The sequence below is a fragment of the Gopherus flavomarginatus genome, chromosome 10 (genome assembly GCF_025201925.1).
Source record: "Gopherus flavomarginatus isolate rGopFla2 chromosome 10, rGopFla2.mat.asm, whole genome shotgun sequence".
Classification (NCBI taxonomy): Eukaryota; Metazoa; Chordata; order Testudines; family Testudinidae; genus Gopherus; species Gopherus flavomarginatus.
In genome coordinates, this window is record NC_066626.1 from 12,188,723 (window position 1) to 12,204,568 (window position 15,846).

The 15,846-nt window shown below is 46.2% G+C and overlaps 1 protein-coding gene across 1 annotated transcript in view; it reads right to left on the reverse strand.

The window, feature by feature from the left end:
• Nucleotides 1-15,846, reverse strand: part of LOC127030132 (zinc finger protein 883-like) — a 60,630-nt gene that overhangs the window by 35,005 nt on the left and 9,779 nt on the right. Inside the window, exons 3-4 of the mRNA XM_050916158.1 lie at nucleotides 1,816-1,870; nucleotides 635-817 (exon numbers count right to left, since the gene is read on the reverse strand). Of these exons, the coding sequence (XP_050772115.1) occupies nucleotides 635-817; nucleotides 1,816-1,870 (238 nt within the window). The remainder of the gene's footprint in view (nucleotides 1-634; nucleotides 818-1,815; nucleotides 1,871-15,846) is intronic.

Genomic DNA, 15,846 nt, shown 5'->3' on the forward strand with positions numbered 1-15,846 from the left:
CCCATTCTCAGACACACCAGTTTGAGAACCTCCAACAGGGGGCATCTCCTTTTGTTTTTCTTCTCCTCATCACCTCTTTAGCCTTTTAAAAAAAATTCTAGTGATCCTGGCTTGTAACTTTTGGGTCCGTTTATCTTCCAAATGCCGTCCCCCCTTTTGTTTACGCCTTAGCTGATGTGTATCTTTGAGGATGCCCCTTTTACTCAAGCCCCTTTCCACAATTAGTCATTCCTGCTCAGAGCCACCCAACGGAAAAATGAACATATATTTCAAAAATTCATCCGCAAAAGCTTTTGCATTTTAGATGTAGTTTCCAGTACTCCTTTCTTTTAGAACTCCTGAAGATACAGAGCCCATCAGCTTTCTAAACAAAGCATCGTATTTTTCCCAAATCTTTTTAGAATACTGAAGAGGTGTGCCGAGCTTATTGTGTGGGGAGAATGGGTTGTAATAAATTTCCAGATACTTCATAAGGAGCTACCCCAGCTTTCAGTCCTTGTTTTTTTATTCACAACCCCTAAAGCATGTGCTCTGGGTTTGTGAATGTGTGTGTTTTCGCTCACAGTTTTCTCAGGGCTAGGTGTGGTGCTGACCACTGAGAAACCGGAGTTGTGTTTGTGTGGTTGCTTTTTACCAGGATCTTTTGTTTTGTCCTTTGGCTTGACGTATACGAGCTTTGGACTCATCTGCGCTCTTGTGCTGTTTTGCGTTGGCATTGTTGTTAAAGGTCTTAGAGCAGATTCCTGGTTCTTTGGCAGTTCTTGCAGAGGTGTCCCTGTAGCTCTGACTATGGCATTATCAGGTGAGCTGGCTATGCCTAATTAGGAAAAACAGATGCTGCAAATTAGCCTCAAATAAACATTTTGCAAAATTCACCAAACCCACAAAACTTAACTTTACCATCTTCCTCACCCACATCTATGTATTCACTTAAAATACAAACCCTCATAAAATAACCAAATCAATAAGCAAAATATATTTACTGGGCTTCACCCATTTGTCAGCCACTGACACTGGTGAATTTTTCTTTTCAGCTGTCTCTTTCCTTTTCCTTTTGAGCTTGTTTACCCCCTGGTCTAAGGGTCTCTCATGTTTTGACTGTACTGTGGAGCAGACAACATTATTATAAACTTACTAATAAATTACTAATTAGGGTTTTTCCTATTAAAAAGTCATCGTTTTAAACAAAATAATCAATTTCAGGCTCTACAACAAACACAGATTTTGGTTTATTTCTACCGCTAGCGTTTCTTCAAAACCAAGACATTTTTAATACAAGAACATGTTTCCACCATGCACCCAAAACATAGTGTGCAACAGAATATGTTTTAAATCCCTCACCATAACTATGTCTTGCACAGGACCCCTGAATCAACCAACAATTTAAACATTTAAACTAATTTTTAAACAGCCCAGTTTAAAATATCACATCACATTTTGCAGAGTAAAAACCAAACTGTTTAAAAACGAAATATTTCAAAACCCCACACTTATCTCTAGGATAGCCTCAAGTCACAATTTAAACATTTAAACCAAATCTTAAAAAAAAAAAAAAAATTTAAAACAAACACACACATACACACACAAGTCAATTATATTAAATTTACCATCCACCCCAGGGTAAAGGGGTGCTGGCACTTGACTGTTCTGTTTTCCCTCATGTGTATTTGAGCTTTGGATTAAAGAAAAAGCAAAAGTTTAGTTAGTATTATTCCCCAAATGCATCAAATCCCTATACAATCTGTGAAATACCTGATATTTTTTAATTTAATAGTATTAAGCATAACTATAGCTAATTTTTTTAAAAAGTTTTACCTGGCCCTGGTGAAATGCAGCTTGAAGTTGTTGATTCCATGCTAAACAGTTCACACTGCAATAAAGAGAGCTGCCATTAATTAGTAAGGATAGCATGAACAGGCGTCAGCAACCTGCGGCACGCGAGCCGATTTTTACTGGCACGCTGCTGCCAGCCGGGGTCCTGGCCACCGCCCCCGTGCAGCTCGCTGCTGGCCTGGGTGAACAGAACCCCAGGCCAGCAGCAAGCTGAGCAGGGCAGGTGTCCGGGACCCCAGCTGGCAGGAGCCGGCAGACAGAACCCCAGACCATAGGAATTTCTCCCCGTAGGAATGTGCTACTTGCAGAGCACCAGGACTGGCAGCCATAAGTAGTACACCGTAAGTAGCATATTTCAACGGGGAGAAATTTAATACACTACACCTGGGTAGGGAAGGCTGTGCCCCCCTAAACAGCCCACCCCCACCCACCCCCTCCCACTCCTGACTGCTCCCCTCAGAACTCCTGACCCATCCAACCCCCACCCCGCTCCTTGTCCCCTGATCACCCCCACCTGGGACCCCCTGCCCCCCAACTGCCCCACTCAGAACCCCACACTCATCCAACCCCCTATTCTCCTTGTCTCCTGACCGCTCCCTCCCGGGACCCCCTGCCCCCTCACTGCCCCCCTCAGAATCCCACACCCATCCAATCCCCCCAGCTCCTAGTCCCCTGACCGCCCCCTCCCGGGACCCCCTGCCCCCTCACTGCCCCCCTCAGAACCCCACACCCATCCAATCCCCCCAGCTCATAGTCCCCTGACCGCCCCCTCCCAGGACCCCCTCAGAACCCCCCACCCATCCAACCCCCCTGGAGCTAGTCCCCTGACCGCTCTCTCCCGGGACCCCCTCCCCTTTCCGGCCCCAGCAGCACACCCAAGCCTCCCTGCTACCTGACTGCCCCGACCCCTATCCACAACCCCGACAGGCCCCCTAGGACTCCCACGCCGATCCAATCCCCCGTTTCACGTCCCCTTATCATGCCGCTTAGAGTACCAGGACTGGCACCCATATGTAGTACACCGTAAGTAGCACATTCCTATTGGGAGCAATTTAATACACTACACTCCAGCCCCGCTCAGCCTGCTGATGGTCTGGAGTTCTCAAAATATGTTCTTGCACCCCTTATCAAAAATTACACTACAATTAGCTTAAAAACTTGAAAACTTTGTTTGTATATTACAGTAATCATTAAAAAAAGTATAATGTTAATAAATGCATAGGTTTGATGAAACAAAGTAGTTGTACTTATGTGCCTGTGCTTAATTTTTGTTTTCGATGATTTACCTTCTTAAAAAAAATCTCGCATGTCTTGCACCCCCAGAAAGGGCATCTCACACCCCCGGGGGTGTGTCCACCCCACGTTAAGACCCACTACACTAAACTGATAAGATCTGCATTTTAATTTAATTTTAAATGACGCTTCTTAAACATTTTTAAAACCTTGTTTACTTTACATACAACAATAGTTTAGTTATATAAGAGAGACATAGAGCGAAACCTTCTAAAAATGTTAAAATGTATTACTGGCATGTGAAATCCTAAATTAGAGTGAATAGATGAAGACTTGGCTCACCACTTCTGAAAGGCTGCCGATCCCTGTTATATAATATACATTTTCAGACTTAAAAACAAGCAACATATCTCATCCTGCAGTCCAGCAACTATTCTGTTCAAGATTGTTCTCTTTCAACAGAAACAGTTTCCAAAAAACAGAGGTTTTTATACCATCCTAACTTTTTGTTTCAAAGTCTGTAGTTAGCAGGTTAATTCAATCACTTTGTGGTGTTCAGATGTGCTTGTAATTATTAGAACTGAGAGCACTGGCTGCTGGGAGTCTGAAAGGACAGGAAACAGGAAGGAGAGGGGGAGGAGTTGAGGAGGCTGAGTGAGAGTTACAGAGGGTGCAGCAGCAGCTTGGTACAGAGGTTTTCACTGTAAAAATAAAGTCCTGTTGAAGTTGTTAGTACCTTGCTTGGTTGATACAACATTTTGGCGACGAAGGTGGGATCTTCTGTCTCTGAACCCACCTGCACCCTTTCTGCACAGCCCAGGTGAGCCTCCAATTGCTTTAACTCTCTGGATCCATGTTTGAGACTCATCTGCTTGCAATCAGTGCTACAGAGATTTCTGAAGTAAGAAAGCGTGCTCTGCTAATCCACTGCCTTGGAGCAGAAGGGCAGCGTATATTTTACACTTTTTCCCCTTGCAGATGATAAATATGAGACTGCACTCCCTGCATTAAAGAACTTTTTTGTGCCAAAAGTGAATGTAGTAGCTAATCGCTACAGATTTCACCAGCGTGAGCAAAAACCAGGGGATACTATAATGCAGTATATTGCTTCCCCGAGGAGTCTGACTGTAACTTGTGAGTTTGGGAATATGGCAGATGAGATGATCGGAGACCATGAGAAAACAACCATGCTTCCTGTAAGAGAATGCTTACTTCTAGAACCACAGCTTATTCTAGAAAAAGCAATAACCATTGCTGCTCAGATTGAGTCAGCTATAGCTGAAGCCAAAATAATGAGCAGAGATACAGAAAGCACAGTCCAGGCTGTGACTCCTTTGCAGAAAAGTTCACTATCACTGCAGACAAACAATTGCAAGAGGAAAACTACTAAAAAGCCACTGAATCAGCAAATGCAAAATACAGTAAAAGCATGCTTTCACTGTGGATCCTCACAACACCTTGCAAACTACACAGGATGTCCAGCATAAGTAGCTCAGTGCAATCATTGCAAAGAGAGTCAGCATTTTGCTAAAGTATGTCGCAGTAGCCAGTTCAGTCAACAGGTGCATGCAGTTACGATACCAGATGTAAATGTACTGAGTGTGACCAAAATCACTACTGCATATATTTCAGAACAGATAAAGTGCACTGTAAATGTTTCCGCCATACCCTCAAGCAAATCACACTCTATTTAGTTAATGTTGGACACTGGCTCAGCAGTATCTATACTACCTGATTCCATTGATTTGCATTACTTGAGAGATGTGCCTCTTACTGAACCCAAACTTCAGTTGGTGTGCTATTTGAAAAACCATATTCCAGTACATGGCTGCCTGCCAGAAATAGTTACTTTCGGTGATTGCTGTGTAACTGCAGAGTTCTACATTGTCCACAAAGGCACTCCTATCCTTGGCAGAGATTTATTGGCTTCTTTAAATCTCAGGGTAGTAAATGGACAAATTGATCTTCCTCAGCAAAGCACGCTTGCGGTACACACACCAGTTTCAGCTAGGACCCAACACCAGGTTGAGGAGAAACTCAGCTGTGATTATGGGTTTCTGCATAAAGTTAAAATGCGGAATAATGGGATGCCTGTATGACAGAAATTACAGCGCTTACCATTTCAGTCAGGGAAGCTGTTTCACAGGAACTTAGAAAACTTGTTCAAAATGACATTATTGAAGAGATTAACTCCTCAGAATGGGTTTCAGCTATAGTGGTGACACAGAAGAAGAGTGGAGGCATTCGCCTTTGTGTGGACTTAAGGGAGCCAAATAAAGTTATTGTGATTGACAGCCATCCTCTTCCTCACACAGAAGAAGTATTTGCAGAACTCCGTGAAGAAAAGATGTTTTCTACTCTTGATTTGCAGAGCGCATACCACCAGGTTATGTTGCATGAAGACAGCAGAGACCTCACAGCATTTATTACACATGAGGGACTATTTCATTTTAAACGTGTTCCACACAGTATCGCATCAGCCCCAAGTGCCTTCCAAAATGATGTCATTGATTCTGAAGAATCAACATGGAGTTCAGTGCTGTTTGGATGATATTATCGTGTTTGGAAATATCACTGAGGAGCATGACAATAACCTGCAATCTGTACTAAACTGCATCAGCAAATCAGGCCTCAAGCTCAATAGGTCCAAATGTAAATTTAGACAAACTGAACTCTCCTTTCTGGGGCATACAATTTCACAGGCTGGACTAAAACCTGATCCAGATCATATCCTGGCAGTTTCAAATGCTCCTTCTCCAACAGATTTGCAAACCTTACGTTCCTTCTTGGGTCTTACCTCCTGATATGCAAAATTCATTCCCAATTATGCTTCTGTCATTGAACCATTACAAGAATTACTATGGAGAAGTTCAGCCTTAGTATGGACAATGGATGCGCAAGCTAGTTTCGAAACGGTGAAAGAACTGATTGTACATAGTCCAGTACTTGCATTATTCAGTCCCACATTGCCCACAATTGTAACTACTGATGCTTCGGGTTATGGACTTGGGGCTGTCCTCACACAACTTCAGGAGGACAACACAGAGAGGACTGTTGCATTTGCTTCAAGGACACTGAGTAATGCTAAGAGAAAATATTCTACAGCAGAAAAAGAAGCACTTGCTTGTGTCTGGGCTACTGAAAAATGGAGAACTTACCTGCGGGGTCGCCCATTCAAGTTGCACACAGATCACAGCCCTTTGACGATATTGCTCACCACGAAAGGACTGAGAAGAGCAGGATATCGTATTGCTAGGTGGTCTGCAAGACTACTTTCTTTCAATTATGACCTGGAATATAAGCCTGGAAACAAAAATGTGGTAGCTGATTGCCTTTCTCACCTGCCTTTGCCTTCACCAGATGGTCCACTGGAGGATGAGGATGTAGTAGTTGCACTTATTACAAGCACCCTTACTGCAGTTACAAGAGAACAATTTCAAGCTGCTTGTTCAGCATGTCCAATTCAACAAAAACAGGAATTTCTGACAAAGAGATGGCCCAGTAACCCTAAAAACCTTGACCCAGTTTTGCTGCCTTATTTTAGAGTTTGGGATGAACTTTCTTTGCTCGATGGCTGTGTGCTACACGGTACAAACTGGCTACTTGTTCCAGAAGAATTACAGTCAAAACTCATACACCTGGCACACGAGACTCATCAAGGAATTGTCAGAACCAAACAACGACTACGGGATCTGTATTGGTGGCCAGGGATGGCCTCTCAAACTGAAGCACTCATAAAAACCTGTGTCACTTGCCAAATGCATGATAAGACAGCAGTGACATGTATCCCTCCATTACAGCCTGTTCCTTTTCCTGAATCTGCATGGGAAAAAAGGGGTGATTGACATTGTAGGACCCTTTGATACTTCTCCAATTGACTATCATAATGCCATCACTTTAATAGACTATGTCAGTAAATGGCCTGAGGTAGCGTTTACATCACAAATCTCTTCTGCTACAGTAATTAAGTTTCTCTCTTCAGTTTTTAGCAGGGAAGGTAACCCCAAAGAACTGGTTTCCAATAATGGTACTCAATTTACTTCCCTGGAGTTTGAAACCTTTCTAGCAGAAAAGAACATTTTACACAGAAGATCAACCCTATATTACCCTCCAGCCAAAGGGGAAATCGAACAGTTTAACAGAAGTTTGAAAGAGAGTTTGCAAACAGCTAAACTGGAAGGGCAATTGTGGATACCCTTCACTACTGATTTCTTGCAAGCATACCTGGCTACACGACATGCCACAATGCAAAGATCACTCACAGAGTTATTGCATGGGAAACAGGTGAATACTAAACTGAACATTGCTGGATTGTTAAAGGCATGACCTGATGCCCCAAACCAGGATGAGGTGAGAAAAACAGTTGAACAGAACCAAGCAAAATATAAGGCTTTCACAGACAAGCGGCAGGGTGCTAAGGAACCAAAGTTTGAGTGTGGTTCCTTCGCTAGAATATGAAAACCTGGAATTTTATGCAAAGGGGACCATAAACTCACAGCTCCTCTTAAAATCATAGAGAAGAAGGGACCTTACACTTACTGACTTTCTGATGGGCGAGTATGGAATGCTTATCTTGCACCTGCCTATGCACCAAGAGGAGATTATGCCAACACCCAGTCTGCATTGGATGACTTAACCATAGAACCAACACAACAAGCCATTGCACCAGGGCCGCCCAGAGGATTCAGGGGGCCTGGGGTCTTTGGCGGTGGAGGGCACCCACTTCGGCGGTAATTCAGCAGCAGGGGGGGTCCTTCCGCTCCGGAACGGAAGGACCCCCCCACCGCCGAACTGCCGACGATGACCCGGAGCAGAAGAAGCTCCAGGGGCCCAGGCCCCGTGAGAGTTTTCTGGGGCCCTCGGAGTGAGTGAAGGACCCCACTCCAGAGGCCCCAAAAAACTCTTGTGGGAGCCCCTGCGGGGCCTGAGGCAAATTGCCCCACTTCTGCCCCACCCCCCACCGGCAGCCCTGCATTGCACTAGAACCAGGACTTGAGAGACGGGCTGTCAGACCCAGAAGACCACCTGTGTGGACTAAAGACTGTTATGTAGTATCTGCAGTGTTTCCAATATAATATTTCTGCCAATAGTATAGTGTCTTGTTTCCAATTTGTTCCTGTGGTTAGAAAAACAATGTTTATTTTAATTGGGAGAGTTTCCTAAGAGAGGAGGGAATGTGATGTTTAGATGTGCTTGTAATTATTAGGACTGGGAGCACTGGCTGTTGGGAGTCTGAAAGGACAGGAAACAGGAAGGAGGGGAGAGGAGTTGAGGAGGCTGAGTGAGAGTTGCAGAGGGTGCAGCAGCAGCTTGGTACAGAGGTTTCCACTAAAAATAAAGTCCGGTTGAAGTTGGTAGTACCTTGCTTGGTTGATACAACACACTTACAACTCTGAATTAATAGATCCTTAAGGAAATTAGGCACCTTTCCCCAAAGTTCCCTTTTGTGGTCTGTGAGGTGGGGGAATTACCATAAGTTGTCTGCATAACTGGGCTGCTTTTGGCTATTTTTTTTCCTTTTAGTTAAAATACATTTTTCTGTTTTAATGAAAAAACAGAGCACATGCTGGCCAAGACAACTCCTGCCAAGTAGGCTGGGCCAGCCCTGGCCAAGCCAACCCTGGCCAAAGCAGGCGAAGCTGGTCCATGCACCAGCCAAGTCTGTCAGGGCCAGATTGGCAATTCAACCTGGAGAAGCTGACCCAACCAGGCTCCAGCCAAGCCAGCCATGGCCCTGACCCAAACCGCTGACCAAGCCAGCCCTAGTAAAATCGCACTGTCCAAGCCAGCCCTGCAGGCCCCGTCCAAGCCTATATGAGAGAGAGAGAGAGAGAGAGAGAGAGTGAGAGTGAGTGTGTGTGTGAGTATGTGAGTGTATGTCAGAGTGCTGCTGCAAACATGCCTAATCAGCCCCTCACACCACAGCCCCAGTCAAGGGGGATAGATTGGTGCTGGTTGAAAAGCCTTAGATCCGCCTCATGATTGGCAACACCTGCCAGCCTGATGAGCCAGGAGCTACAAAGGCTGGGAAGGAGCCAGAAGGAAAGGGAAGTGGGAGAGAGGCAGGTAGGTGGGCAGGCGGGCCGGGCCGGGCCGGGCCAGCCCTCCCCTCTAGCTGGTTACTGACTCAGGCTATGGTAGGTGAGAAACCTATAACAATTGTATATAGTCAGACACTGGCAGAGTTCTTAGGCTTTGTCTACACTTACCAGATTAAAGCACTGCCGGCAGTGTGGTCACGGCACCAGCACTGGGAAAGAGATCTCCCAGCACTTTAAAAAACCACCTCCATGAGAGGCATAGCTCCCAGCCCTGGAAGCCTGTCTACACTGGTGCTTTACACTGCTGAAACTTGCTGAGCTCGGGGGGTGATTTTTCACATCTCTGAGCAAGAAGGTTTCAGTGCAGTAAAATACCAGTGCAGTTGTGCCCCACATTGTGAGAAGACAATCAATCAGTCACATACAGAGAGGCTACTGTCTTGTTTCTGTCCTTTTTCAGTGTAATACAGCCAACAGCCCAAGCCCAGCCACTATTGCCCTATGCACTGTGTGTGACATTTATGATTGAAAAATACGGGCTCTACCATGGGTTTGAGTAGGTAGGAAATAAGAGCATATGGCTTAAAATATCTGCAGGCTTCTCCCTCTGAGAAAGCACCAACAAACCAGAGAGCAATCCAAATTTGAGAATGAGACTGCTAATTTGGTGCTAAAATGCTCAAGCTATCCATCCGTTGCTTAGATGGGGATAAAAATAAATGAATATAATATTTCAGTAGGATTTCATTCCTCAATCTTTCTCCAGAGATGAACCACACCGCTCTGATGAATGGCAAAGCAAATTGCTCTGGGTTGTCTGCAAGATTTGAGATATGGAAACAGAAATATTAAAAAATCCTGTTTTTCTGGGTAATAGGGAGCAATTTGTGAACAAAAAGTGTTCAGAAGTGAATCCAAGAAGTAACATTTAACCAGTAGCTGAAAATAATGTGAAACGTCTATCCCAACTCAGTCTCTGCCAGTTGAGGCCTCAGTGCCTTCAGTTCTACTTTATTGATTCAGCCTTGGCAAAGGCTACAGAAGCAGATGCCTTTTTAATAATAGTTCCATGGTTTTTTCCCCTAAAAGTGGGTTACATATGACCTCCTGCTGCTCCTTTTAACAGCCATGTGTAAACAAAGGAGCAAATCCTAAGAAGAAATAACTTTTTAAAAATATATATTATATCTATGTTTTTTGTTTGTACTGGTGGGTGTCATGGTGGCACACATCCACACAAGTGCACATTACCTCAGTACTGGTGCACATAACAAAACTCATTCTGCTTATGGATGGAAAAAATTAGAGAGAACATTACACACTGGTGGTGGGAAACACTTAAAGAATAGGGGTGTTGTTCTGATGTTATATGCTTATAATGTAATACCACACTGAAGTGCAATACACGGCCAGCAAAGAGTTAAGCAAACCCCAGGCTCTCTGACCCATGGTTGACCTCTAAAGATACGTTAGGAAATGGGTACATAGTAGTTGGGCTATCCCATTAGGTTAGAGTAGTATTTTGAAATGCAAACCTGCATTGTTAGAGCAGTAAAGTGGTAGGTGTTTGCTCTTATTCAACTTGGCTGAAGTAGTATTATTGTCTTTATGTCGGCTGTGCTTCCTCAAACAGCCTGCCTCCCCCCGCCCCCTCCCACTTCCGTCCCCTGACTGAACCCCCAACCCATCCAATCCCTCCTGCTCCTTGTCCCCTGACCGCCCCTCTGGGACCCTACCCCCTATCCAACACCCCTCCCCTGCTCCCTGTCTCCTGATTGCCCTCACCCCTATCCACACACACACCGACAAGCCCCCCAGGACTCCCATGCCTATCCAACCGCCCCCTTCTCCCTGTCCCCTGACTGTCCCTTGGGACCCCTCTGCCCCTTATCCAACCCCCCCACTCGCCACCCCCTCACCATGCTGCTCAAAGCACAGGACTGACAGCCGCGCTGCCCGGCCAAAGCCAGTCCCGGTAGGAGCTCACAGCCCCACTGCCCAGAGCGCTGGTGGCATGGCGAGATGAGGCTGTGGGAAAGGGAGAGAGCAGTGGAGGAGCCGGGGGCTAGCCTCCCCAGCCAGGAGCTCAAGGGCTGGGCAGGACGGTCCCACAGGCCAGATGTGGCCTGCGGGCCATAGTTTGCTCACCTCTGCTTTAAAGTGTATAAACTGTTTAATGGACAAATTACCTTGTGTTAAGCTGCATAGCTAATTGCCAGAATATTTGAAAAACAGAAGGTCACAAAGGAATTTTGTTCATCCAGGACTGAATGCTCAAGAGGCCCCTAGAAAAGTATAAAAAGCCTTAGGACCCGATTCTGACATCTCAGATCTGCTTTGGGTTTCAACAAGGGGAAACCTTAAGCCATAAGAATTGAGATCCCCAGCCATTGGCTGGAGTCACCCTGAATATGGTCTTTAGACTATAATCTATGGACTATTTCTAAAAGAACGTCTGCAATTACAAGCTCACCACCTCTGCTAAGTATCTGAACCTCAAGAATTGAACTCATGTCTGTATGTATTTGATTCCTTTAAACAACAGGCTCCCTCTTTTCTTTTTCAACAAATTCTTAGTTTAGGGCTTGGCTACACTTGAGTGTTACAGCGCTGGTGGTGGTTTTACAGTGCTGTAACTTATTCCCCGTCCACATTAGCAAGGCACATACAGCGCTGCATCTCCCTGGCTACAGCGTTGGCTGTACTCCACCTCGGCCTGGGGAATAACGACTCTAGCGCTGCTCTTGCAGTGCTGGGGTGCCAGTGTAAACAGTGATTAATCTTACTAAGCTGTAACTGACCCCCGGAACCTTCCCATAATGCTTTTTAAGTAAAGATAACACTCTTTGTTTTGTTGTGATGCCTCTCTTTGTTTTGTTGTAAACTCAAGGCTCCTGGAGCTGCTTATCTAAAAAACAAACACAGCTACTGTTTGCTCGAGCAGAGGCAGGCAGAGGGATCCCTTTGGAATGTTTTCTTGGGGCTTGTCTACATCACAAAGTTGCAGCGCTGGTGAGGGGGTTACAGCGCTGCAACTTAGGAGGTGTACACATCTGCAGGGCATCACCAGCGCTGCAACTCCCTGTTCGCAGCGCTGGCCGTACTCCCGTTTTGTCTCGGGTGTAGAGGATCCAGCGCTGGTGATCCAGCGCTGGTAATCAAGTGTAGACACTTACCAGCGCTTTTCTTGACCTCCGTGGAATAAGCAGGTATCCCAGCATACCTGAGGAAGCCTCTCTGGTAATCAAGCAGGTCTCCTTCCCCAGTTTGCTCTCGCGTTCCCCGAACCCCCGAGCAAGCAGGTCTCCTTCCCCGCGGTTTGCAGCGGGGTTCGGGGAACGCGAGAGCAAACCGCGGCGAAGCTGGTCTCCTTTCCCGGTTTGCTCTCGCGTTCCCCGAACCCCCGAGCAAGCAGGTCTCCTTCCCCGCAGTTTGCAGCGGGGTTCGGGGAACGCGAGAGCAAACCGCGGGGAAGCAGGTCTCCTTCCCTGGATTGCTCTCGCGTTCCCCGAACCCCCGAGCAAGCAGGTCTCCTTCCCCGCGGTTTGCAGGGGGGTTCGGGGAACGCAAGAGCAAACCGCGGGGAAGCAGGTCTCCTTCCCCAGTTTGCTCTCGCGTTCCCCGAACCCCCGTGCAAGCAGGTCTCCTTCCCTGCGGTTTGCTCTCGCGTTCCCCGAACCCCCGAGCAAGCACGTTTTCTTTCCCTGCGGTTTGCAGGGGGGTTCGGGGAACGCGAGAGCAAACCGCGGGGAAGCAGGTCTCCTTCCCCGGTTTGCTCTTGCGTTCCCCGAACCCCCATGCAAGCAGGTCTCCTTCCCTGCGGTTTGCTCTCGCGTTCCCCGAACCCCCGAGCAAGCAGGTCTCCTTCCCTGCGGTTTGCTCTCGCGTTCCCCGAACCCCCGAGCAAGCAGGTTTTCTTTCCCTGCGGTTTGCAGGGGGGTTCGGGGAACGCGAGAGCAAACCGCGGGGAAGCAGGTCTCCTTCCCCGGTTTGCTCTCGCATTCCCCGAACCCCCGAGCAAGCAGGTCTCCTTCCCTGCGGTTTGCTCTCGCGTTCCCCGAACCCCCCTTGAAGCCACCCAACAGCGCTGCAGTGTGGCCACATCTAACACCACTTGCAGCGCTGGTTGCTGTAAGTGTGGCCACTCTGCAGCGCTGGCCCTATACAGCTGTACTAATACAGCTGTAACAACCAGCGCTGCAAAATTGTAGATGTAGACATACCCTTGAGGAGAGAAGCAGCCCGGGGGGGGGGGGGGGGGGGGGGGGGAGTGTCTGTTTTGGAACAGCGGCTTATCTGGTCTGAAGGCTATTTGCATTTAGTGAATGAGAGAGGGGTGGGGGAAGGGGTCAAAACTTTTAAAATGATTGAAGATTGGTGCTGAGTATCTTCAAGTCCTTAGAACTTGCAAGGCAGGGAGCTGACACAGTGTCAGCTCCAAAAATCCACTCTCTCTTCTGTCTCCCCCACGCTCCTTGTCACACTCCACCCCATCCCCCTTTTTTGAAAAGCATGTTGCAGCCACTTGAACGCTGAGATAGCTGCCCATAATGCACCACTCCAAACACCACAGCAAATGCTGCAAATGTGGCCACACTGCAGCGCTGGTAGCTGTCAGTGTGGCCACACTGCAGCGCTTTCCCTACACAGCTGTATGAAGACAGCTTTAATGCCCAGCACTGTACAGCTGCAAGTGTAGCCAAACCCTATGTTAATAAGAATTGGCTATAAGTGTGTATTTTGGGGGTAAGATCGAAGTTATAATTTGACCTGAGTAAGTGGCTGGTCCTTTGGGATCAGAAGAACCTTTTCTTTTATACGATGGAATAAGATTTTCAGTAATCATCATATTTTTTGACATGTGTACCTATAGGGAGGCCTGAGGCTGGATACTTTAAGGGAGCTGTTTTGTTTAGATTTCCGAATAACCAGTAAGGTAGTACACAGGCTGTTTTGTGCTGGTAAATCTAAATATTGGAATATCCACCAGCTTGCGGGGTTTGTCCGCCCCATTCTATGTGCAGTTCACCCTGCTTGAGTGACCTCAGCTGGCTCCCACGGGCATCCATTGTCACAGCTGTACAGAGATGAAATCTCCCTGGATTTATTTGGGAGGGCAACCAGGCCCGGAGGAGGAGGGGCCAACCATGCACTAGGCTACAATGATGTTGCAGTCTATATGATTTTATAAAAATATGCTAATAAGTGAATATAATGTAACTGGAATATGCTTCATGCAAAAGGTCTCTTGTAAGGTATCATTACAAAGCTTCTAATCTACTGAGTGTGATCATCCTATTTGTATACATGTACCACTTTTGTATCTGAAAGTAGAAATATGAAATATAACTCTGAGGGTCTATTGTAATTATGCAAAGTGTGGGCCATTAATGGTGGTTTGGAATCTTGATGACTCCCATTAACCAGGACAATTGACTGCAGATGGCTCTGTTTTACCTGTAAGTCTTTATGTATGTGTGTGTGCTGGCAAGTGGGTAATGAAGTCTTACAGTGACATGTGATCATGTCACCTGAACTGGAATCCATCTTTAACTTGGTGTCTTTCCATTGAGAAAGAGGGGGTGGGAACCCAGAGGGACAAAGGATTCCCACCTTATGCAAAAGATATATAAATAGATGGGACAGAACCAAGTAGTTGAAGAACCAACAAGAGGGGATGCCATTTTAGATTTGATTTTGGCGAGTAGTGAGGACCTCATAGAAGAAATAGTTGTAGGAGACAACCTTGGTTCGAGTGATCATGAGCTAATTCAGTTCAAACTAGATGGAACGATAAACAAAAACAGATATGGGACTAGGGTTTTTGATTTCAAAAGGGCTAACTTTAAAGAATTAAGGAGATTAGTTAGGGAAGTGGATTGGACAGAAGAACTTGTGGATCTAAAAGCGAAGGAGGCCTGGAATTACTTCAAGTCAAAGTTGCAGAAACTACCAGGACCCTGTATCCCAAGAAAGGGGGAAAAAATCATAGGCAGGAGTTGTAGACCAAGCTGGATGAGCAAGCATCTCAGAGAGGTGATTAAGAAAAAGCAGAAAGCCTACAAGGAGTGGAAGATGGGCACGATTAGCAAGGAAAGCTACCTCATTGAAGTCAGAACACGTAGGGATGAAGTGAGAAAGGCTAAAAGTCACGTAGAGTTGGACCTCGCAATGGGAATTAAAACCAATAGTAAAAAGTTCTATAGCCATATAAATAAGAAGAAAACAAAGAAAGAAGTGGGACCACTAAACACTGAGGATGGAATGGAGGTTAAGGATAATCTAGGCATGGCCCAATATCTAAATAAATTTTTTGCCTCAGTCTTTAATAAGGCTAATGAAGAACTTAGGGATAATGGAAGGATGATAAATGGGAATGAGGATATTCATAGATTCATAGACTTTAGGGTCAGAAGGGACCAATGTGATCATCTAGTCTGACCTCCTGCACAAAGCAGGCCACAGAACCCTACCCATCCACTTCTATAACAAACCCCTAACCTATGTCCGAGTTATTGAAGTCTTCAAATTGTGGTTTGAAGACCTCAAGTTGCAGAGAATCCTCCAGCAAGTGACCCATGCCCCACGCTGCAGAGGAAGGCAAAAAACCTCCAGGACCTCTGCCAATCTGCCCCAGAGGAAAATTTCTTCCCGACCCCAAATATAGCGATCAGTTAAACCCTGAGCATGTGGGTAAGACTCACCAGCCAGCACCCAGGAAAGAACTCTCTGCAGTAAC